The sequence below is a fragment of the Microcaecilia unicolor genome, chromosome 3 (assembly GCF_901765095.1).
Source record: "Microcaecilia unicolor chromosome 3, aMicUni1.1, whole genome shotgun sequence".
NCBI classification, from domain to species: Eukaryota; Metazoa; Chordata; class Amphibia; order Gymnophiona; family Siphonopidae; genus Microcaecilia; species Microcaecilia unicolor.
Window position 1 is genome coordinate 115,630,077 of NC_044033.1, and position 22,344 is coordinate 115,652,420.

Here is a 22,344-nt window from a genome sequence, read left to right on the forward strand (position 1 = left end):
AGTGAGACCAGATGGTTTTGCTTTGGTAATGTCAGGTTTCAGGGGAAAATGCCTCTCAGGCTTATTTTCGAAAGAGAAGGACACCCATCTTTCGACACAAATCGGAAGATAGGTGTCCTTCTCACATGGTCGCCCAAATCGGTATAATCGAAAGCCGATTTCGGGCGTCCTCAACTGCTTTCCGTTGCTGGGACAACCAAAGTTCCAGGGGACATGTCGGAGGCGTAGTGAAGGTGGGACTTGGGCGGGCCTAACACATGGAAGTCCTTGACCCATAATGGGAAAAAAAAGGGAAATTGTAGGCCATATGAGTAATTCTATTTCTATAATGACCAATAGGGATGGTAATGAGCAGCATGGTATATCTATTTCTAATTGTCATATACATAATGAAGAGATAATGCACAAAGCAAAAACATAATTATACTTCATTACTTTTACCTTCAGCTGTTGGATTCACTTGTTTTGTGGATACTTACAGTTGCAGGCACTCCATCCAGCTGACGTGCCCCATGATTTGATACTAGAATTCCATCTACACCACACTTCACAGCTTCTCTAGCATCATCAGCTGCAAAGTACAATTTTTACAGACATAATATTAAGTTTGCATCATCAGTAAAATGAAAAATATTTTTTTCCATATCTTAATCATAAACTGCATGTGGAATCATTTCCCCAAATTCTATAAATGGTGACCAAAGTTATGTGCATAGTTCGGCACACAGTTATAAAACAGTCAGTCACGCATGCAACTTAATTTATCAATTAGCGCTAAATTGGCGCTTAATTATCTATAAGTACCAATAATTGACTTTAATAAATGCCAGTTGGCAACAATTTCTACTTATGCACAAACTGACTTACATCCCTATTCCATAAACCAGGGGTTTCTCAACCCAGTCCAGCCAATCAGTTTTTCAGAATACCCACAATGAATATGCATGAAAAAAGTTTGCATACAAGGAAGGTAGGGCATGCAAATTTATCTCATGCACATTCATTGTAGATAGCTTGAAAACCTGACTGGCTAAGTGTGTCCCAAGGACTGGGTTGAGAACCCCTGCCGTAAGCTGACAGCCTCATTACTATGGGGCAGAAATCCAAAGGGTTCATGGACCTGCGATTGACATGGGCAGGTCAGGGGTGTGCCAAGCCATTGGGCACGATGTTATAGAATACTGTTATTTATACACATAACTATTTATGTGCTAATCAAATTGCGTGGAAACCTCTTTATGTGCAGAGATATCACATCAACTATAAACATACAAATTCCATCAGACTCAGATTTGAAACTTGGCCATATTGGCAGCAAGTACGAGTGATAGCAGCATTACTAAAGTTGCCAGCCTCTATGCCAGCCTCAAATGTCATACCCAGCTCCATTACAGCAGTATGCAGGTCCCTGGAGCAGTTTTTAGTGGGTGCAGTGCACTTCAGGCAGGGGGACCCAGGCCCATCCCCCCACCTATTACACTTGCAGTAGTAAATGTGAGCCCTTCAAAACCCACTAGAAACCCACTGTACCTACATCTAGGTGCCCCCCTTCACCCACAAGGGCTATGGTAGTGGTGTACACTTGTGGGGAGTGGGTTTTGGGGTTTTTTGGGGGGGCTTAGCACCCAAGGTAAGGGAGTTGTGCATCTGGGAGCAATTTATGAAGTCCACTGCAGTGCCCCCTAGGGTGCCCGGTTGGTGTCCTGGCATGTTAGGGGGACCAGTGCACTACGAATGTTGGCTCCTGCCATGACCAAATGGCTTAGATTTGGTCATTTCTGAGATGGCGTCCTCAGTTTCCATTATTGCCGAAAATCAGAAACGACCAAGTCTAAGGACGACCATCTCTAGGGACGACCTAAATGTCAAGATTTGGTCATCCCCGACCGTATTATCGAAACTAAAGATGGACGCCCATCTTGTTTCAATAATATTGATTTCCTCACTCCTGTCTGGGGACATCCTGCGAGGATGTCCTCAGGAAAACTTGGGCGCCCCTTTCGATTATGCCCCTCTACATGATCCATCACAATGCAGACTATTATCTGCCATGTGTAGCACATCTCGGACCTCACTGTTTTTTGGGGGGTTTTGAGACCATAACCCATATTACTTACTCACACTTGATTTTCAGTCTCTTATGTGCAATAACGAGTACCAACCCCACAAGTGGCTTTTGTTATAAAATTGCTGCCCAGGCTATTAATTTGCTCATAGAATAATGCTGTATAGGGTTAGGGAAAAGTATGTTTGAGTCTGCCCATTTAAAATGACACGTATTTTATAAAAGATTAGGGGGTCCTATTACTAAGGTGTGCTGAAAAATGGACTGCGCTGGTGTAAATGCGTGTGTTGGAAGCGGGCAGGTCCATTTTTCAGCACACCTGCAAAAAATGCTTTTGGGGGGGGGGGGCGAAAATGGATGTGCAGCAAAATAAAATTGGTGTGGTCCATTTTGGGCCTGAGACCTTACTGCAACCCATTGACTTAGCAGTAAGGTCTCAGGCGTTAATGGGTGGTAATGGTCTATGCACGTAGAATGATGATTACCGCTTGGTTTCCGCCTCGCGCTGGAAAATAAAAATTATTTTCCGGCACGCATAGTGGATGCATGTAAAAAACAAAATTACCACCTGGACCACGTGGAAGCCAGATGGCAACTCTCAATTGATGCACATTGGGCGCTCATAGGTGCCTACGCAGCTTAGTAAAAGGGCCCCTTGGTAAGCACTGAACCTTTTGTAAAATAGAGTTCCATAGTAAAAAAAACACAATGTCTGGCATCACCCACTACAGAAAACCTGATTTTATTTAAGCAGATGTTCACAAAAAAAGAGTGGATGATGTTATCATAACTTTGAGTTCTGGTTGGCTGGATTAATCACATGATTTTACAAAAGAAACGCCATCACCATTTTTAAGCTTGCCAAGAATTGAACGATACACTTACTGACAGTATGTGACTGCAGAATAAATATCTTTGGGATTCATAATTTTGAATTGTGCTTAAATTCAAATGTTTTATTTTAGGAGACCTCCCTGAAACATAATCGAAACATAAGCCACGTCGGAGTTGCTACAAGTTAAAAAGAGTAAATGGTGTCACTTGGATGTATAAGTGGTAGATTTTATGCACATCCAAGAGGAGCTAATTAGGGAACTATCCTTCAAAACTCAAACTCCCAAAGTCCCAAGGAGGCGTGTTTTATGTATATGAGAGTCACAAATGTAAAATAAAATGTCACACAGTCTGTATGATGTACAAACCTCTCAGAATGCCCTTAGCAACAATTGGAAGAGAGGTGACTCCTTTCAACCATTCAATATCATCCCATTTGATGGATGGATCTATTGCCTGAGCTACGTAAACCGCAAGCCCGCTGTCTTCACCATACCCCTTCTTGGAAGAAAATGCCAGATCAGCAGTTTGAAAATTTTTCATTCTAAATGAAACAGAAAAGCCAAGTATGAAGAGTTAAATCACATACATTATTACTTATACTGAACAGGACAGATAGAGCAACAAACAAGAGGGCCCTTTGCAATGGCAGAATAGGCTCTAGGCATGTGCAGCACATGTTAAAATGAGACTACCGGCAGGCTAGCACACCCCCCTGTGGTAATTTCAGATTTGGTGCAAGCCCATACTGCTGGGACAAATTATTTTTTTTAATTCCTACCACACGCAGCATTTCCGGCTTTAATCGGTAGTTGGCACGTGACGACTGGTCACCATGGGTGTACAACATGAGCCCTTACTGCTACATCAGTGGGTAGCATTAAGGGTTCAGGTCGTAAATAGGTGTGCACTGGTTTCAAATTTACCACAGGCCCTTTTCCCAGCCCATTGAAAAAAGTTCTTTTTCTCAGATGCGGTAAAAACTGGACTGGCGCGTGCCAAAAGCACACACCCACACGACTGCAGGCCACGTTTTACCATGGCTTAGTAAAAGGACCCCACAATGAGCAAAACTCAAAGAATATTGCTAAGAAAAATTGAAATGACATCATAGATAGATAGATAGATATTAGGGTAGCCTCCCTATACTGAGAGATGAAATCAGTCTTATATTTATTACCTTTCTGTAGTCATGGATATCCAGGTTACCTCAGACTGAGTCAAATCTCAGGAAGGAGGTGTTACAAAAGAAATTATTTCATCCAAATAAAGAAAAAATAGATTAAAAAACAAAGTAAGGAGCCCTTTCACTAAGCCACGATAAGGCTACCGCATGGGTAGTGCATGCCAAATCGACCCTACCACTAGGGTAGTGCGGGTACCAAGTGGTAGTTCTGAAGTTGGCACATGCAGTTCCCCATGTTAGAAAATAATTTTCTTTTTTCTAGCCCGGGGTGTTCCTGGCGGTAATTAGCAGCACAGCGACCCTGCCGCTTGCTGCCCAATTATTGCACAAGTAATGTAAGCCCTTACTGCCTTCTAAATGTGTGGCGGTAAAGGCTCAGACAGTAAATAGCCATGCGCTAATTTTAATATTAACTAACGGCCATTTACTGCCTCATTTAAAAATAGGCCTTTTCCCGCCACAGTAAAAAATGGTCCAGCATGCCACAATTTCACGCACTAAAACTAGGGCAGGCCAATTTTTACCGTGGCTTAGTTAAAGAGCCCCTAAGTTATTTTAAGAGCGAGTGTGTGTGATGTTAAAAGGATGAATAGGTGTTACAGGATTCAACTTTCTCACTCAAGTATAAATATACATACACTGAATCAAAGTGCAAATTAATAATACAGCTCTTTTCTCCAAACCCGTTCCTTTGTGCTTAAAGAGAAACTAAAATGGATTAAATGTATTGAAAGGTTTTAATTAGACAAATTTGATTTGCTGGTTTTGTCTCTGGACAAGAGTAAAGATGGGTCGGTCCCTGACACTGGCTAAGGCCCAGGGCAGCTTTCAATGGACTTTTTCCCAATTACATAGTAACATATTAGATGACAGCAGGTAAAGACCTGTATGGTCCATCCAGTCTGACCAACAAGATAAACTCATATGCATACTTGATATTGATCTGTCCTTGCCATTTTCAGGGCACAGACTGCAGAAATCTGCCCAGCACTGGCTTCATTTTCAACTATTGGAGTTGTCATCAAAGCCTGCTTCAGCCCAACCAGATCTGTCTAGCCATAATCAGGACACAGACTGTAGAAGCCTACCTGACATTAGCCTTAATTCCCAATTACTGATTTTGCCACCTAAGCACAGCTAAGTTTTATTTTCATTCTATTCTAGGAATTCTAGGCATTCTTTGTATTTATCCCACACGTTCTAGAATTCCTTTACCGTTTTCATCTCCAACATCCCCCATGGGAGAACATTCTAGGTATCCACCATTTTCTCTATGAAAAAGTGTTTCCTGGCATTACTCTGAAGTGGACCCCGCTGTAACCTCAATTCATGTCCTCTAGTTCTACTGATTTCCCTTGTCTAGAAAAGCTTTGTTTGCTTATTAATAACTTTCAATGTCTGTAGGGTGACAAAAGGAGCCTGAGAATTCAGAAAGTCACCCCCAACAAAAGCAAAAGTGTGACAGCAGGGGAGAAGATAGTTATCATGATGAATCTTGTAAGCATCTCATTCACAAGCAACAATTGGAAGACAATACTACTACTACTATTTAGCATTTTTATAGCGCTACAAGGCATACGCAGCGCTGCACAAACATAGAAGAAAGACAGTCCCTGTTCAAAGAGCTTACAATCTAATAGACAAAAAAAAAAAATAAAGTAAGCAAATCAAATCAATTAATGTGAGCGGGAAGGAAGAGAGGAGGGTAGGTGGAGGCGAGTGGTTACAAGTGGTTACGAGTCAAAAGCAATGTTAAAGAGGTGGGCTTTCAGTCTAGATTTAAAGGTGGCCAAGGATGGGGCAAGACGTAGGGGCTCAGGAAGTTTATTTCAGGCGTAGGGTGCAGCGAGACAGAAGGCATGAAGTCTGGAGTTGGCAGTAGTGGAGAAGGGAACAGATAAGAAGGATTTATCCATGGAGCGGAGTGCACGGGAAGGGGTGTAGGGAAGGACGAGTGTGGAGAGATACTGGGGAGCAGCAGAGTGAGTACATTTATAGGTTAGTAGAAGAAGTTTGAACAGGATGCGAAAATGGATAGGGAGCCAGTGAAGGGTCTTGAGGAGAGGAGTAGTATGAGTAATGCGACCCTGGCAGAAGACGAGACGGGCAGCAGAGTTTTGAACCGACTGGAGGGGGGAGAGGTGACTAAGTGGGAGGCCAGCAAGATGAGCACAAATGCAGTTTAAGTAGCAAGGTTCAGGACGTGCAAAGTTCTGATGTTGGAGGCAGACTTGGATATTGTTGCTGTCATGGAGACATGGTTCAATGGGTCCCATGAATGGGATGCAACCATACTGGATTGTAACCTTTATAGGAAGGATAGAGATGGCTGTAGGGATGGAGGAATGGTGATGTATTGTTTTTCAAACAATATTAAAGCTGCTGAGATGCAGGAAACCTAGGGAAAAGAGAAGATGGAACCTGTATCTACATAGGTGTCATCTACAGATCTCCTGCAAAATGGAGAAACTGGACAAAGATCTGATTGAAGACATCCATAAGTTGGGAATGAAAGGGGAGGTGCTGTTGCTGGGAGATTTCAACTTGACTGATGTGGATTGGAAAGTCCCAACTGCAGAATCAGAAAAAAAAGCACAGAGATTGTGGATGCTTGCCAAAGTGCTCTGCTCAGACAAATGGTAATGGAACCTATGAGGGAAAGGGTGGCTCTGGATCTGGTGCTCACAAATGGAGATAGTGTTCTTAACGTCCGGGTTGGCATCCACCTAGGCAACAGCGATCAACACATGATGTGGTTTGATATAAGAGCTAAGGCAGAGTACGAACACAAAAAAACTCAAAGTACTGATTTTAAATCAGGAACGCATTGGCTCGCAACCTAAAAATGATCTATGAACTAACGAACTTTCGCAAACTGCTGAAGACCCATCTCTTTAACAAGGCATATCACAAAAATCAACCAATGTGAACATACATAACTCATACACATATATTCAGAACTGTCTTACAAAATCTGCTTGTTATACTACTATGATGTTTCTTCTTTATCATGTTGCCCAAGATCCTACTGTAACACTAAATGTGTATTTTCTGATACATTTCCACTATTCATGATTATTGTAAGCCTGCAAAGAGGTGGGAAAATGCGGGATACAAGTACAATAAATAAATAAATAAATATGCTGACTTTAGTGAAATGGGAGTGTATAAGCTGTTGGGATGGGTAGGTAGAGGAAAACTGGGAGAACAGTGGTCCAAGATAAGGCAGCAAGGTTTTGCCAAAGGAAAATCATGCCAAATGAATCTTATTGATTTTTCACTTCTTTGAGTTTTACTCAGTTATCTTTTCTGTATTCCTTTTGTTGTGTTCTTCTGTAATTTTTGAATGCGACATCTTTTGCCTGAGTTTCTACCTCCGAATAACAAGGCAATGACTGAAGAGCAGAAGCCTATGGATCCTCACCAAGCCAACCTGGCTGAGGGAAAAGGAGAAAGAAAGTGTAGTGCCCAAAAAGAAGATGATGATGGAATTCAAAAATGCATGGGATAAATAAACCCCCCCCCCCCCCCCCCACCATATTCGAAACTATTTAACCAGCCAAGAACGGCACATGGATATTCAGTGCCAAACCAGCTATATTGAACAGTCAAAATAGGCCGCTTAAATAGCAGGCCTATCCTTGACCGCTAAAAAGTTAACTGGTTAGTGCTGAATATCGACATAGCCGGTTAACTTTTTAGCAGCCAAAATAAACCCGGATATTCAATGCCGGTCGCCAGATATGGCCTTGTATTGAATATCCATGTTTAACGCTGGCGGCAGACAGCAAACATGCTGCCCACCACTGGCTGAATATCGGGCCCACAGATTCTTATATGGAAAAAGGATGGAATCAAAACAAAAACTTGTTACTGCTTAGACTGCAATTCTAGTAGTAGGGAAATAAGGCCAGCACTGGGAGGAGTTCTATGGTCCATGTCCCAAATATGGAAAAACGGGGCAGACTCTTACCGTCTGTGACCTGATTATGGATGGGCAGGAGTGGGATTTGATTAAACTCCAGCAATTGGGAAGTAGGACAGACTTCTATGGTCTGTGATCCGAGGATAGCAGGGGCAGATTAAGAACAAGTGTCACATTCACCTACTTCTCCTCTTCCTCCACTTTCTATCTCAGTTGATAACACCCTCATCCTCCCTGTCTCATCTGCCCGCAACCTCGGAGTCATCTTTCACTCCTCTCTCTCCTTCTCTGCGCATATCCAGCAGATAGCCAAGACCTGTCGCTTCTTCCTCTTTAACATCAGCAAAATTCACCCTTTCCTCTCTGAACACACCACCCGAACTCTCGTCCACGGTCTCATTACCTCTCGCCTGGACTACTGCAACTTACTCCTCACCAGCCTCCCACTTAGCCATCTATCCCCCCTTCAATCTGTTCAGAACTCTGCTGCACGTCTCATATTCCGGCAGAACCGATATACTCATATCACCCCTCTCCTCAGGTCACTTCACTGGCTTCCGATCAGATACCGCATTCAATTCAAGCTTCTCCTTCTTACCTACAAATGCACTCAGTCTGCTGCCCCTCACTATCTTTCTACCCTCATTTCCCCTTACGTTCCCGCCCGTAACCTCCGTTCACAGGATAAATCCCTCCTCTCAGTACCCTTCTCCACCACCGCCAACTCCAGGCTCCGCTCATTCTGCCTCGCCTCACCCTATGCTTGGAACAACCTTCCTGAACCCTTACGCCAAGCCCCCTCCCTGCCTGTCTTCAAGTCTTTGCTTAAAGCCCACCTCTTCAATGCTGCGTTTGGCACCTAACCCTTACCGTTCAGTGAATCCAGACTGCCTCAATTTGACTGCCCCTATCGGACCGACCGTTCACTTGTCTATTAGATTGCAAGCTCTTTGAGCAGGGACTGTCTCTCTTTGTTAAATTGTACAGCGCTGCGTAACCCTAGTAGCGCTCTAGAAATGTTAAGTAGTAGTAGTAGTAGTAAAGGTAGATAGCAAGTGAAATGTCAGTTTGCAACGTTTCTGGATTGCTGGTTTATTCAAATATTGACAATAAATTATAAAACTGCTTTCCATGATTGTGTGACTGCCCTATTTGTTATGCCATATTTTGATCATAATGGAGTGTAATCTACATGCAGGTTTGGCTTTGGCCACCTTATTAGGCAGATTGGATGGGCCATGCGGGTCTTTATCTTCCATCATATACTATGTTACTGTATTACAGGGTAAAGCAGAATTCTTCACATCTTCCAGGCTTGTACCAACCAGTGTACCTGTAATTCCAATTACATGGGAGCCTGCATTTCATCTAGGATAGCTGAGGACGAAAGCAAGCAGTCAGTGTACTGAGGGCTAGACAGTCCTTATCCCATTTAGAGGACAGGAACCAAACCTGTATCCCTGAGCCCATGGGTTTGAGAGAATGAATGAGAGAATTGTTTACAGCTCCTAGGGCTCTGAAGAAGTGGGATTCTACCAAGAATCCATACCTGAGTACTAACTAAGGAAAAGGACTGATATTTGAGGAACCTAGCAGTGATAGGAGAAGTAAGAAGAAGAGAATATAGAAGCAGATTCAAGAGCTGAAATCCCAGCCGCTGAACTGTTAAAATCCAGTTAAAATCCATTTATTCCTGGTAAGTTATTCTGGCCAGGGTTAGAATCAGTTCCCACAAAGGATAGGTCCTGTTCCCATTGAAGACTATATCTGAGACAAAGACTGCACTGAATTCAAGAAAGCTTTGGGCAGTGGTGTAGCTACGGGTGGGCCTGGGTGGGCACAGTCCCACCCATTCTTGGCTCAGACCCATCCAGTGACAGCAACCCACATCAACATCTCTCCTCCTCTGCGGCATCCCGGCATTTGCCAGCCTGTAGCTGAACCCATTCCTCCCCGGTCTACCTTTCAGGCGTCCCCGGCACCTGCAGTGATACATTATTGCTGCCTGCACCGGCCCCACAGACATCCATCAGCCGGGTCCCACCCTCGATGACATCATTTCCTGTTTCCTATCTGGTGGAATCACTGCAGGCGCCGGAGATGCCTGAAAGGTACACCAGGGAGGGACGGGTTCAGCGACAGGCGGGCTGATGCTGGGATGCCGCAGAGGAGGAGAGATGTTGATGTGGGATAGGTGAAAAAAATCCTGGGGGGAGGGGATGGCATGGAAGGGCCCATCTAAGTTAATTCTGGGCCCATCCAAAATACTGGGTCTGGCTACGCTACTGGCTTGGGGCAAGTATATAGAATCTCTAAGAGAGAGGAAAGGATAGTAGATGGCATGGATGGATGGATAGATAGGTCATATGGTCTTTATCTGCCTTAATTTACTGTCTTCCTGTGTTTAGACCTGGGAAATGGCCAGTTGGGGCAGGTTCTGGTACCTTGAATTTACAACTATTAAAAAAGAAACAAACATCTAGTGACCTCTTTCCCCATCCAGTAATGATGGATGTTTTTATTTTACTTGATTTGTTTATCTTATTGCCTAAGTGGTACTGAAGGGGGTTTCATGCTCATTAACTCTATTAGTGCCATGGTAAATCCTATCCTTGGCAAAACAGAACCAAAGAAATTACTGTTGGTACAGTAGCAAAATAGCAGTGTTGAACTTAAAATATCATTGTGGAGCAGAAAATACCTGAGATGAGGGGGAAGCTTGAATTTGTTACGCACATCATCTAGACGTCTGCCCAGATAAGGTGTATCCACAGTTAAAAAGATGCCCTTGTAACCAGCAGCCTCAGCACGTTGCACCAGTGACTTAGTAACCTCCCGGTCCTTGTAGATGTAAAGCTGCATCCAGCGAAGGCCATCAGGTGCTGCTTCAGCAACCTCTTCTATGGAGGAAGTTGCCCAGGAACTCAACATCATTCCTGTTCCCACAGACCTGCAGGCTAAACAACCATGCAGAAGGCCATTAATTTTCCAACACTGTGATCTATACCTCTACTACTACTACTTATGATTTCTCTAGCGCTACTAGACGTGCGCAGTGCTGTACACTTGAACGTGAAGAAACTGTAAGCTCTTGCGAGCAGAGACTATCTAATCAGGACAGACAAACAAGACAAATAAGTGATAAGAGAATTCTAAGGTGAGAATGATAAAACATACATGGGTACTTTACAAGTGAATAGGGGTAAGGAGTTAAAAGCAGCATCAAAATGGTGGGTTGTTTTACCTAGATTTGAAGACGGCCAGAGATGGCACTTGATGTACTGGCTCAGGAAGTCTATTCCAGGGTTATGGTGCATCAAGATAAAAGGAACGGAGACTAAAGCTGGCAGTGGAGCAGAAGGGTACAGATAAGAGAGATCTACCCAATGAATGGAATTCCCGGGGAGGAGTGTAGGGAGAAATAAGAGTGGAGAGGTACTGAGGAGCTGCAGAGTGAAGGCACTTGTAAGTAAATAAGAGGAGTCTGAATATGCAGAAACTTAAGTGCTTATTAAATTATTTTTGTTGTGCTCATTAGTTTCAACAGGAATTCGCACAGACTGCTCAGGTCTTATAGTGGCCATTTGTTTCTAATCATCACATTTTTTTATTATTTATATATGCCTTAAAGTGCAGTCTTGTCTAAAAATTCAATATTGGAAGTCCATATACTTCAGTATTTAAATGACCACTTAGTCCCTAAGCTACCGACACTTATTTTGTAGGCAGTAAGGACTCACACATTAATGCTGCACTAATCAGCATTCAGTAATGCAGACACACTAGCTGATTACCACAGAAAACCCCACTCTCAGCCCTCCAGACACACCCCCTGTAAAGAAAAATTAAATCTACTTTTTAGTGCTTAGTTTGCGCATTCACATTGCAAAGTTACCATGGGTGCATCCCATGGTAAGCCCTTTTAAGCAGCCGTAAGCATGCAATAGTGCTTACCACAGCTTAGTAAAAGGTGCCCTTAGCAGGGGCATAGCCAGACACCCAAATTTGGGTGAGCCTGGGCCCAAGATGGGTGGGCAGAAGAACTCCGCCTTGTCCCACAAGTGATTTCTTGACTGCATCCATATGGTCTCTCAAACATCTACCCTTCCCTGAATACCTTTTAAATAGCAGATTTTCACCAACAGCCTTTCCTCTGATGCAACTTCCTGTTTCCGCATAGGCGGGAATACATGAGAGGGAAGGCTGCGGGGCCGGTGCGAACAGTATGTATCAGTCGCTGCTTGCTACAGGCAAAGATCTGCTATTTAAAAAGTATGCAGTAGGGACAGTTGGGAGTTTTCGGCTGGTGGGGCTTGGGAATCCCTGCCAGCCACATTATAGATGTGTTGCTACTGGGTGGGCCTGAACCCAAAGTGGATGGGCCTGGGTCCACCAAAGCCCACCCTTGGCTGCGCCACTGGCCCTTAGGGATGTATTTTAGAAATGCCATCATCATTTGTGTTCTTCAACTACTGGGATTAGAGAAGGTCACCCTTTTAAACAGTCAGGGGTCTTTTACAAAGCATCAGTAAGCCCAATGTGGGCTCACAGAATGCTAAATCAGGACTTCCGCCAGTCCAACGTGGCTGCCATTGGTAGTTCTGCCCCGAGTGCACGCCATTTCTGGGGGAAAAAGAAAACCGCCAGAAATGGCTTGTGCGGCAGTAACCTGGCAGTAGTCAGGCATCGCCACGCACTGCCCAGTTACCACCGGGTTACCATGGGAGCTCTTATCACCATATCAATGGGTGGGTGGTAAGGGCTCCCCGCCACAGGGCCACACGGTAAGAGTTCTCTGACCGCATGGCCATGTTTGTCTGGGGGTTTTTTACTCGCTGCAGTAAAAAGGCCCTGGTGTGTAGGAAAATTGCCCCCCGCAGCTTGGTAACGGACCCCTCACTGTTTGATGTCCCATCTAAAAGTCAAACTAACAAAGGATATTGGGCTCTGTGACAACTTCAGGAAAAATAAAGGTTTATGTTTCTCAAATGGCTAAGATGAACGTTATGTTCAGGCGCATAAACATTTATGTTACTATTCTACAACATCAATGTTTATGTGCCTATTTTAACCCATTCATATTTTAGACATTCATTTTTCTAAAAACGGATGTTAGTGCCACACATAGCCAGCTCATTAATGTCCATTTCATAGTTTGTATTGTTGTTCAAATATTTTTACTGCTCTAATTGCCTCCTGCTCATGTTTGATCTATTCTTACTGTACACCGTCTTGAGTGAATTCCTTCAAAAATGCGGTAAATAAATCCTAATAAATAAATAAATAAATACAATTGTAGACTTGGGTCAACATCAGCAGATTCCATTCTACACTACTAATGGAATTTCAGATGTCTCAGCCTGAATGTCTCAGTTCTGATATGAATGTCCTTTCTAAAATGCCACTCTAAGCCAAGAATTGACTTTTCCTCAAGCTCTAAGGGGCCCTTTTACTAAGCCACGTAAGTGTCTACACACGCCAAACGCATGCCAAAATGGAGTTACTGCATGGCTACTGTGTGGCCCTTGTGGTAATTTCATTTTTGGCACGCATCCACTACGCATGCCCGAAAAATATTTTTTATTTTCTGGTGGGCATCGGCTATGCATGCCAAGTGGCATTTGGCGCGCGTGGGTCATTACTGCCTGGTTACTGCATAAGACTTTACCACTAGGTCGATGGCTGGCACTAAGGTCTCAGTCCTAAAATGGATGCGTGGCAATTTTCATATTGCCACACATCCATTTTTGGCAAAAAAATTTTAAAAAGGCCTTTTTTATAGGCACGCTGAAAAATGGATTGGCGTGTGTCCAAAGCCCACGTCTACACTACCGCAAGCCATTTTTCAGCACACCTTAGTGAAAGGACCCCTAAGTTTTTGAGAGTCTGAGTTTGTTACCATCAGACCCGGGTCATCCATGACAGACTGCTTTACTGCCTCTGTTGATCTATAAGTCTAACTTAGCTAAGAAGAGCCCATATATAATGAATAAAAGAAGGGCTAGATCTGCATTTCAGGTTTGACATGGTTCAAGTGGCAAGCATAGACCTGAAGAAGTCCTGAGTTGAGTAAGTTTCTTCACCATTCCTTGCGCGCATGGGGCCTGATTTCTATAGTTTTCTCCTATTTTATGCCTAAGGGAATTCCCATATATAAATCAGCCACTGACTGCGTTATTGTTGGCTAATCTTGCCTTGCTAACTGATCAAAAGCAATAAGAGGGAAAAGAGGCTAAGTTACTTAACCCACATTTTCTGAGAAACACTCTTTGAAGTGTCTAATGGTATTTTCTTGATTAACTATGTTTCGTAAAATAAACTCCGCATAGGTTGTTTAACAAAACACTTTTTGTCAGCAGAACTTAAAATAATCCTGTTGACAAAATGCATTGTGTCATCTGAGCAGGAAGTCATTATATAGGTGGGAAAACCGTAATGACAAAGTACAATACCGTTTTGTTGATCTAAAATCAGGGCTGTCATTTTACAGTGTTTGTGTAGAAATGTACATTAAAGATCATCAGATATGTTAGTCTTTACCTTAGCTCATTTTCCCCTACAGCTATGATTATGGAAGTAGCATGAACCAGTCATTTGCATGCCTTTGTTGTATGAATGAAATGAATTTAATGAGATTTTCCAGCAATATGGTTTAAAACTAGTAGAAGACAGAACAATGCCCCAAAAGGATTTGAAAAGATCATTTATTTTGGCATGTAGTGTAATACCAAATTCAAACTAGGGTTTTCAAAGCATATTTCTCAAATTTTGGGCTTCCACATAGCAGATTTAAAATGTGTGCACACTTTAGAAGAAATTATTTGAAACATTCACATATCAAAAGAATATCAAATGGGATGTAAATAGCAAAATATAAAGTAAGAAAAACAAATACATGAATTGACTATTTCATCAGGCAAGTCCTTAATAAGGGAGACAAGTTGACAAAAAAAGCAGAAATAACGTGGCTAACTAAAAATGTTAATTCAAATGCAAAGCGCTGATAAGGAAGGCTAAGAGGGACTTCGAAAAAAAGATTGCGTTGGAGGCAAAAAACACGTGGGGGGCATAATCGAACAGGGACGTCCATCTCTAAGGATGTCCCGGCGAAGGGGCAGGGAAACCCATATTATCGAAACAAAATGAGTGTCCATCTTTTGTTTCGATAATACAGTCGTGGACACCCAAATCCCAACATTTAGGTCGACTTTAGAGATGGTCGTCCTTAGGTCGTCCTTAAAGATGGTCGGCCCCGGTTTTCGGTGATAATGGAAACCGAGGACGCCCATCTCAGAAATTACCAAATCCAAGCCATTTGGTCATGGGACGAGCCAGCATTCGTAGTGCACTGGTACCCCTCACATGCCAGGACACCAACCGGGCACCCTAGGGGGCACTGCAGTGGACTTCACAAATTGCTCCCAGGTGCATAGCTCCCTTACCTTGGGTGCCGAGCCCCCCCCCCCAAAAAAAAAACCACTCCCCACAACTGTACAACACTACCATAGCCCTAAGGGGTGAAGGGGGGCACCTACATGTGGGTACAGTGGGTTTCAGGTGGGTTTTGAAGGGCTCCCATTTACCACCACAAGTGTAACAGGGAGGGGGGTGGGCCTGGGTCTGCCTTGCTGAAGTGCATTGCACCCACTAAAACTGCTCCATGGACCTGCATACTGCTGTCAGGGAGCTGGGTATGACATTTGAGGCTGGCAAAAAATATTTTTAAAGTTGTTTTTAGGGTGGGAGGGGGTTGGTGACCACTGGGGGAGTAAGGGGAGGTCATCCCCAATTCCTTCCGGTGATCATCTGGTCAGTTCAGGCAACTTTTTGAGGCTTGGTCGTTAAAAAAAAATGGACCAAGTAAAGTCAGCCAACTGCTCGTCAGGGACGCACATCTTTTTTTCCAGTATCGGCCGAGGACACCCATCTGTTAAGCACGGTCCAGTCCCCCCTTCACTACGCCTCTGACATGCCCCCGGGAACTTTGGTCGTCCCCGTGATGGAAAGCAGTTGAGGGCGCCCAAAATTGACTTTTGATTATGCCGATTTGGGCGACCCTGAGAAAAGGATGCCCATCTCCCGATTTGTGTCGGAAGATGGGTGCCCTTCTCTTTTGAAAATAAGCCTGATAATAAAAACATTTTTAGGTATATTAAAAGCAGGAAGCTGGCGAAAGAAACGGTTGGACCGCTAGATGACCGAGGAGTAAAAGGGGTGATCAGGGAAGACAAAACCGTAGTGGAGAGATTAAATTAATTCTTTGCTTCGGTCTTCACCGAGAAAGATTTGGGTGGTATACCGGTGCCAGAAATGGTATTCGAAGCTGACGAGTTGGAGACATTTAATGAATTCTCTATAAACCTGGAGGATGTAATGGGGCAGTTCTACAAACTGAAGAGTAGCAAATCTCCTGAAAAGGATGGCATTCATCCCAGAGTACTGATATAACTGAAAAATGAGCTTGGGAGCTGTTGTTAGTAATATGTAATTTATCCTTAAAATCGAGCGTGGTAGCAAAAGATTTGAGGGTGGCTAATGTAACGCCAATTTTTTAAAAAGGTTCCAGAGGAGATCCGGGAAATTATAGACCAGTGAGTCTGACGTCAGTGCCGGACAAAATGGTAGAGTCTATTATTAAGAACAAAATTACAGAGCATATTCAAATGCATGGATTAATGAGACAAAGTCAACATGGATTTAGTGAAGGGAAATATTGCCTCACCAATCTACTAAATTTCTTTGAAGGGGTGAACAAACATGTGGATAAAGGTGAACCGGTTGACGTGGAGGGGCATAATCGAACGAAAACGCCTATCTCCATGGGCGTTTATCTCCGAGAACGGGTCCGTGAAGGGGCGGACTGAACCATATTTAAAAAAAAAATAGACGTCCATGTTTTATTCGACAATTTGTGAGCTGGGCGTTTTTGTTTTTCAGCAATAATGGAAAATGAAAGCGCCTAGCTCAAAAATGAATAAATCCAAGGCATTTGTTCGTGGGAGGGGCCAGGATTCGTAGTGCCCTGGTCCCCCTCAAATGCCAGGACACCAACCGGCCACCCTAGGGGGCACTTTTACAAAAACAAAAAAAAAGGTAAAAGAGCTCCCAGGTGCATAGCACCCTTCCCTTGTGTGTTGAGCCCCCAAATCTCCCTCAAAACCCACTGCCCACAAGTCTACACCATTACTATAGCCCTAAGGGGTGAAGGGGGTACCTACATGTGGGTACAGTGGGTTTGGGGGGGTTGAACGACTAAGCATTAAGCAGCACAATTGTAACAGGTAGGGGGGGATGGGCCTGGGTCCACCTGCCTGAAGTCCACTGCACCCCCTAACAACTGCTCCAGGGACCTGCATAGTGCTGCCAGGGAGGTGGGTATGACATTTGAGGGTGAAAATAAAAAGTTGTGAAACATCATTTTTTGTGGTGGGAGGGGGTTAGTGACCACTGGGGGAGTCAGGGAAGGTCATCCCCGATTCCCTCTGGGGGTAATCTGGTCATTTAGAGCACTTTTTGGGGCCTTATTCGCGAAAAAACAGGGTCCAGGAAAAGTGGCCTAAATTCTAGCTACAAACGCATACTTTTTTTCCATTATCGGCGAAAGGCGCCCATCTCTGTTCGGGTGATAACCATGCCCCAGTCCCGCCTTCACCACGCCTCCGGCATGCCCCCGTCAACTTTGTACACTTCCGCGATGGAGTGCAGTTGAAAACGTCCAAGTTCGGCTTTCGATTATACCGCGTTATTCGTTTTTGTGAGATAAACGTCCATCTCCCGATTTAGGTCAGAACTTGGGCGTTTTTCTCGTTCGATTATAAGCAGGATTGTGTATCTGAATTTTCAGAAGGCGTTTGACAAAGAACCTCACGAAAGACTCCAGAGGAAATTGGAGAGTCATGGGATAGGAGGTAGTGTTCTATTGTGGATTAAAAACTGGTTAAAAGATAGAAAATGGAGAGTAGGGTTAAATGGTCAGTATTCTCAATGGAGAAGGGTAGTTAGTGGGGTTCCCCAGGGCTCTGTGCTGGGACCGCTGCTTTTTAACATATTTAAAAATGACCTAGAGATGGGAGTAACTAGTGAGGTAATTAAATTTGCTGATGACACAAAGTTATTCAAAGTTGTTAAATCGCAAGAGGATTGTGAAAAATTACAAGAGGACCTTACAAGACTGGGAGACTGGGAGACTGGGCGTCTAAATGACAGATGACGTTTAATGTGAGCAAGTGCAAAGTGTTGCATGTGGGAAAGAGGAACCCGAATTATAGCTACATCATGCAAGGTTCCCACATTAGGAATCACGGACCAAGAAAGGCATCTAGGTGTTGTCGTTGATGATATGTTGAAACCTTCTGCTCAGTGTGCAGCTGTGGCTAAGAAAGCAAATAGAATGTTATGTATTATTAGGAAAGGAATGGAAAACAAAAATGAGGACGTTATAATGCCTTTGTATTGCTCCATGGTGTGACCGCACCTCGAATATTGTGTTCAATTCTGGTTGCCGCATCTCAAGAAAGATATAGTGGAATTAGAAAAGGTGCAGAGAAGGGCAATGAAAATGATAAAGGAGATGGGATGACTTCCCTATGAGGAAAGGCTAAAGCGGTTAGGGCTCTTCAGCTTGGAGAAAAGGCGGCTGAGGGGAGATATGATAGAGGTCTATAAAATAATGAGTGGAGTTGAACGGGTAGATGTGAAGCATCTGTTTACGATTTCCAAAAATACTAGGACTAGGGGGCATGCGATGAAGCTACAATGTAGTAAATTTAAAACGAATCGGAGAAAACGTTTCTTCACTCAACGTGTAATTAAACTCTGGAATTCATTGCCAGAGAATGTGGTAAATGCGGTTAGCCTACCGGAGTTTTAAAAAGGTTTGGACGGCTTCCTAAAGAAAAAGTCCATAGACCATTATTAAATGGACTTGGGGAAAATCCACTATTTCTGGGATAAGCAGTATAAAATGTTTTGTATTTTGGGGATCTTGTCAAGTATTTATTGGCCACTGTTGGAAACAGGATGCTGGGCTTGATGGACCTTTGGTCTTTCCCAGTATGGCAATACTTATGTACTTATGACCTGTTTGTCTAAAATATACCATATTAGAAATTATTTACAAATAACAACAGGAGGATTGCATAGCAATACATATGATTTTTTTTTTTTTACAAACACCGCACCCCCCTTCAACACCATCACTGTAAAACATACGTTGGTTTAAGTAATTTCCATCACAACTCCTTAGGTGGGGTCATCTTTAGAAGCCCTGACCCCTAACATCTAGCATCAATTGTTGTTGTTTGGCTGTACCAGTGGGGCAGGAGCTACAGCGTCCCATATGCGGAAACATCTAATGCCGGCCAAATCGGTATAATTGAAAACCGATTTTGACCAGCTTCAACTGTTTTCCATCGCAGGACCGGCCAAAATTCAAGGGTTCGTGTCGGCAGTGTACAGAAGGCGGGATGGGGCGTGGTTAACAGATGGCCGGCCTCGGCTGATAATGGAAAAAAGAAGGCCGGCCCTGACGAGCATTTGGCCGACTTTACTTGGTCCCTTTTTGTTCACGACCAAGCCTCAAAAAGGTGCCAGAACTGACCATATGACCACCGGAGGGAAAAGGGGATGACCTCCCCTTACTCCCCCAGTGGTCACCAACCCCCTCCCACCCAAAAAAATAATAATTTTAATACATTTTTTTTGCCAGCCTCAAATGTCATACCCAGCTCCCTGACAGCAGTATGCAGGTCCCTGGAACAGTTTTTAGTGGGTGCAGTGCACTTCAGGCAGGCGGACCCAGGCCCATCCCCCCTACCTGTTACACTTGTGGTGGTAAATGGGAGCCCTCCACCCCCCCCCAAAACCCCCTGTACCCACATGTAGGTGCCCCCTTCACCCCTTAGGGCTATGGTAGTGGTGTGCAGTTGTGGGGAGTAGGTTTTGGGGGGGGGGGTTCGGGGACTCAACACCCAAGGTAAGGGAGCTATGCACCTTGGATCATTTTGTGAAGTCCACTGCAGTGCCCCCTAGGGTACCCGGTTGGTGTCCTGGCATGTGAGGGGGATCAGTGCACTACAAATGCTGGCTCCTCCCACGACCAAATGGCTTGGATTTGGCCGGGTTTGAGATGGCCGCCATTAGTTTCCATTATCAGTGAAAACCAATGGCGGCCATCTCTAATGCCGGCGATCTCTAAGGGTGGCCCAAATGTTGAGATTTGGCCGGCCCCTACCACATTATCGAAACAAAAGATGGCCGACCATCTTGTTTCGATAATACAGTTGGGTACACCGCTTAACGGGGCCATCATTGGAGATGGCCACCCTTATAGATGGCCGGTCCCGTTCAATTATGCCCCTCCATGTTATAGAAGCAGGGGGATCTGCATCCAACTTGTACACCAGGATTCACATTAGGTTTCAGTTGGCGTAAATCCTTGTGAACAAAGTTAGATGTGGGAATCTGGGATGAGCGCCATAGGCACCCCGTATAAGAGGCTTGGGTAGGCTAAGCCTCCCCAGCCCAACCGACCGTGAAGTTTTTTCCCCTGCTGCCTCCACCCTGCCAGCTGCACGCTTGCCCGCTCCCCAGCCAGGTCGTCGACCATCTCTCCAGTCTGCCCTCAGCTCCCCGATAGGCAGCCCTCGTTTCCTTCCTGCCCCGACCCCCTGCCCTACCTTTAAATATTGTATTTTTCCTGCGGGCAGCGCCGGCATTGAAGTCAGCAGCAGGCTTATCTCGGCTCCAGAATCCAGCCTTCCTTCGCAAGTCGCATGATGGCTCCGCCCTCGCAGAAGCAGGAAATACGTTAGAAGAGGGCGGAGGGGAGGATGGAGTGGAGAAGAGGGTTGCTGGACATGGGAGAGGACAATTATGGATTTAAGCTCCACCCCTGGCCCCACCCCCTAACCCCCTTTAGCCTCCCCAAACAGTTGGGCCACCGACCGCCTATGATGAGCACTATTCTTTAAAGAGAGCTCATCTCAGAGTGTCCTTTATAGAATATTGCTGAGTGCGGATTTTCCCCGGTGACCAATTTTCAGCGCCATTTACTAAAATCCGGTCCTACATCTCCTTAAGGTATGGCTTGTCCCCAGTACACAGTACCATCTGTAACTAAAGAACTATAGACTGTGTTAGCACTTTTGTGAATAAGACTTTTCGTCTCATTAAACAAGAATCCCAGTATAATGAGAAAGTTCACTTAGGGCCCCTTTAACTAAGCGGCAGTAAGCCCAACACAGGCTTACTGCTCGCTAAACAGGAAGTACCGCCAGGCTACAGCAGAAGTTTGGCGGTACTTCCCACCCCTAGTGCGCCATCATATCCAGCACTACAAAAATATTTTTATTTTTGTAGTGCCGGAGTGTACTCAGTGGTAATTAGGCAGTGCCGTGGGCTAACCGGTTACCGCCAGGTTAGCACAGGAGTCCTTACCACCACCTCAATGGGTGGCAGTAAGGGCTCCCCTGAAATGGCCGCACGGCAAGTGCTTTACTTGCCGCATGGTCATTTTCTGCAGGAAAGAGAGACTTCCCTTTTACCTGCTGTGGTAGCACAGGCCCCCTTTTGCTGCAGCTTGGTAAAAGAGGCCCTAAGGTTGGGTGAATTGAGATTGTTTGATGCAATTGCTAATTTTTTCTTTCCTTTTCTTCACTACTACTACTACTTATTTCTATAGTGCTAACAGATATATGCAGTACTGTATACATAGATATAAGAGATAGCCCTTGGCCTGTAAAGCTGACCATCTATTCAAGGTAGACAAACAGGCCAAATAAGAGAATTACAGAATTTATTTAATATAGCAAATTGTTATAAAAATATGAACAGGAGAATAAGGGGTTAAGATTCAACTGCAGTTTTAAAAAAGTGGGCATTTAGGCTAGATTTGAATTCATTCAGAGAAGGAGTGTGATCCACCAACTTAGGAAGTCCATTCCAAATGGATTGTGCAGCATGGTGGAAAGAATAGAGCCTGATGTTGGAGTCTGGTGGTGGAGAAGATGAGAGACTTAGCTAGTGAATGAAGTACCTGAGAAGGGGTGTGAGGTGAGCAGGGGAAAGATAAGAAGCTCTGTATTTGATATGTTAAGTTCCAAATGACACTGGGCCATCCAGATAGCAATGTCAGACAAACAGGCTGATGTTTAGGACTGGTTTCTTGGTGAAAGGTCTGTGCACAGGTCATGTGCACTGAGCAGCTACCACAGAGGTAGCCAGAACTAGTATGCAGATAAGCTGTAACATTCCAATTACTGGAAGGAATACAGTAGCTGAAGCTCAATTAGATCTTGATAAACTCGGAAACTGGGGTAAGTATGCAGCTAGGTT

General features: G+C 44.3%; 1 protein-coding gene across 1 annotated transcript in view; it reads right to left on the reverse strand.

Annotated features, from left to right (window-relative positions):
• The window catches only part of HAO1 (hydroxyacid oxidase 1), a 50,357-nt gene that overhangs the window by 11,889 nt on the left and 16,124 nt on the right, over nt 1-22,344 (reverse strand). Inside the window, exons 3-5 of the mRNA XM_030196314.1 lie at nt 10,712-10,967; nt 3,268-3,443; nt 480-571 (exon numbers count right to left, since the gene is read on the reverse strand). Of these exons, the coding sequence (XP_030052174.1) occupies nt 480-571; nt 3,268-3,443; nt 10,712-10,967 (524 nt within the window). The remainder of the gene's footprint in view (nt 1-479; nt 572-3,267; nt 3,444-10,711; nt 10,968-22,344) is intronic.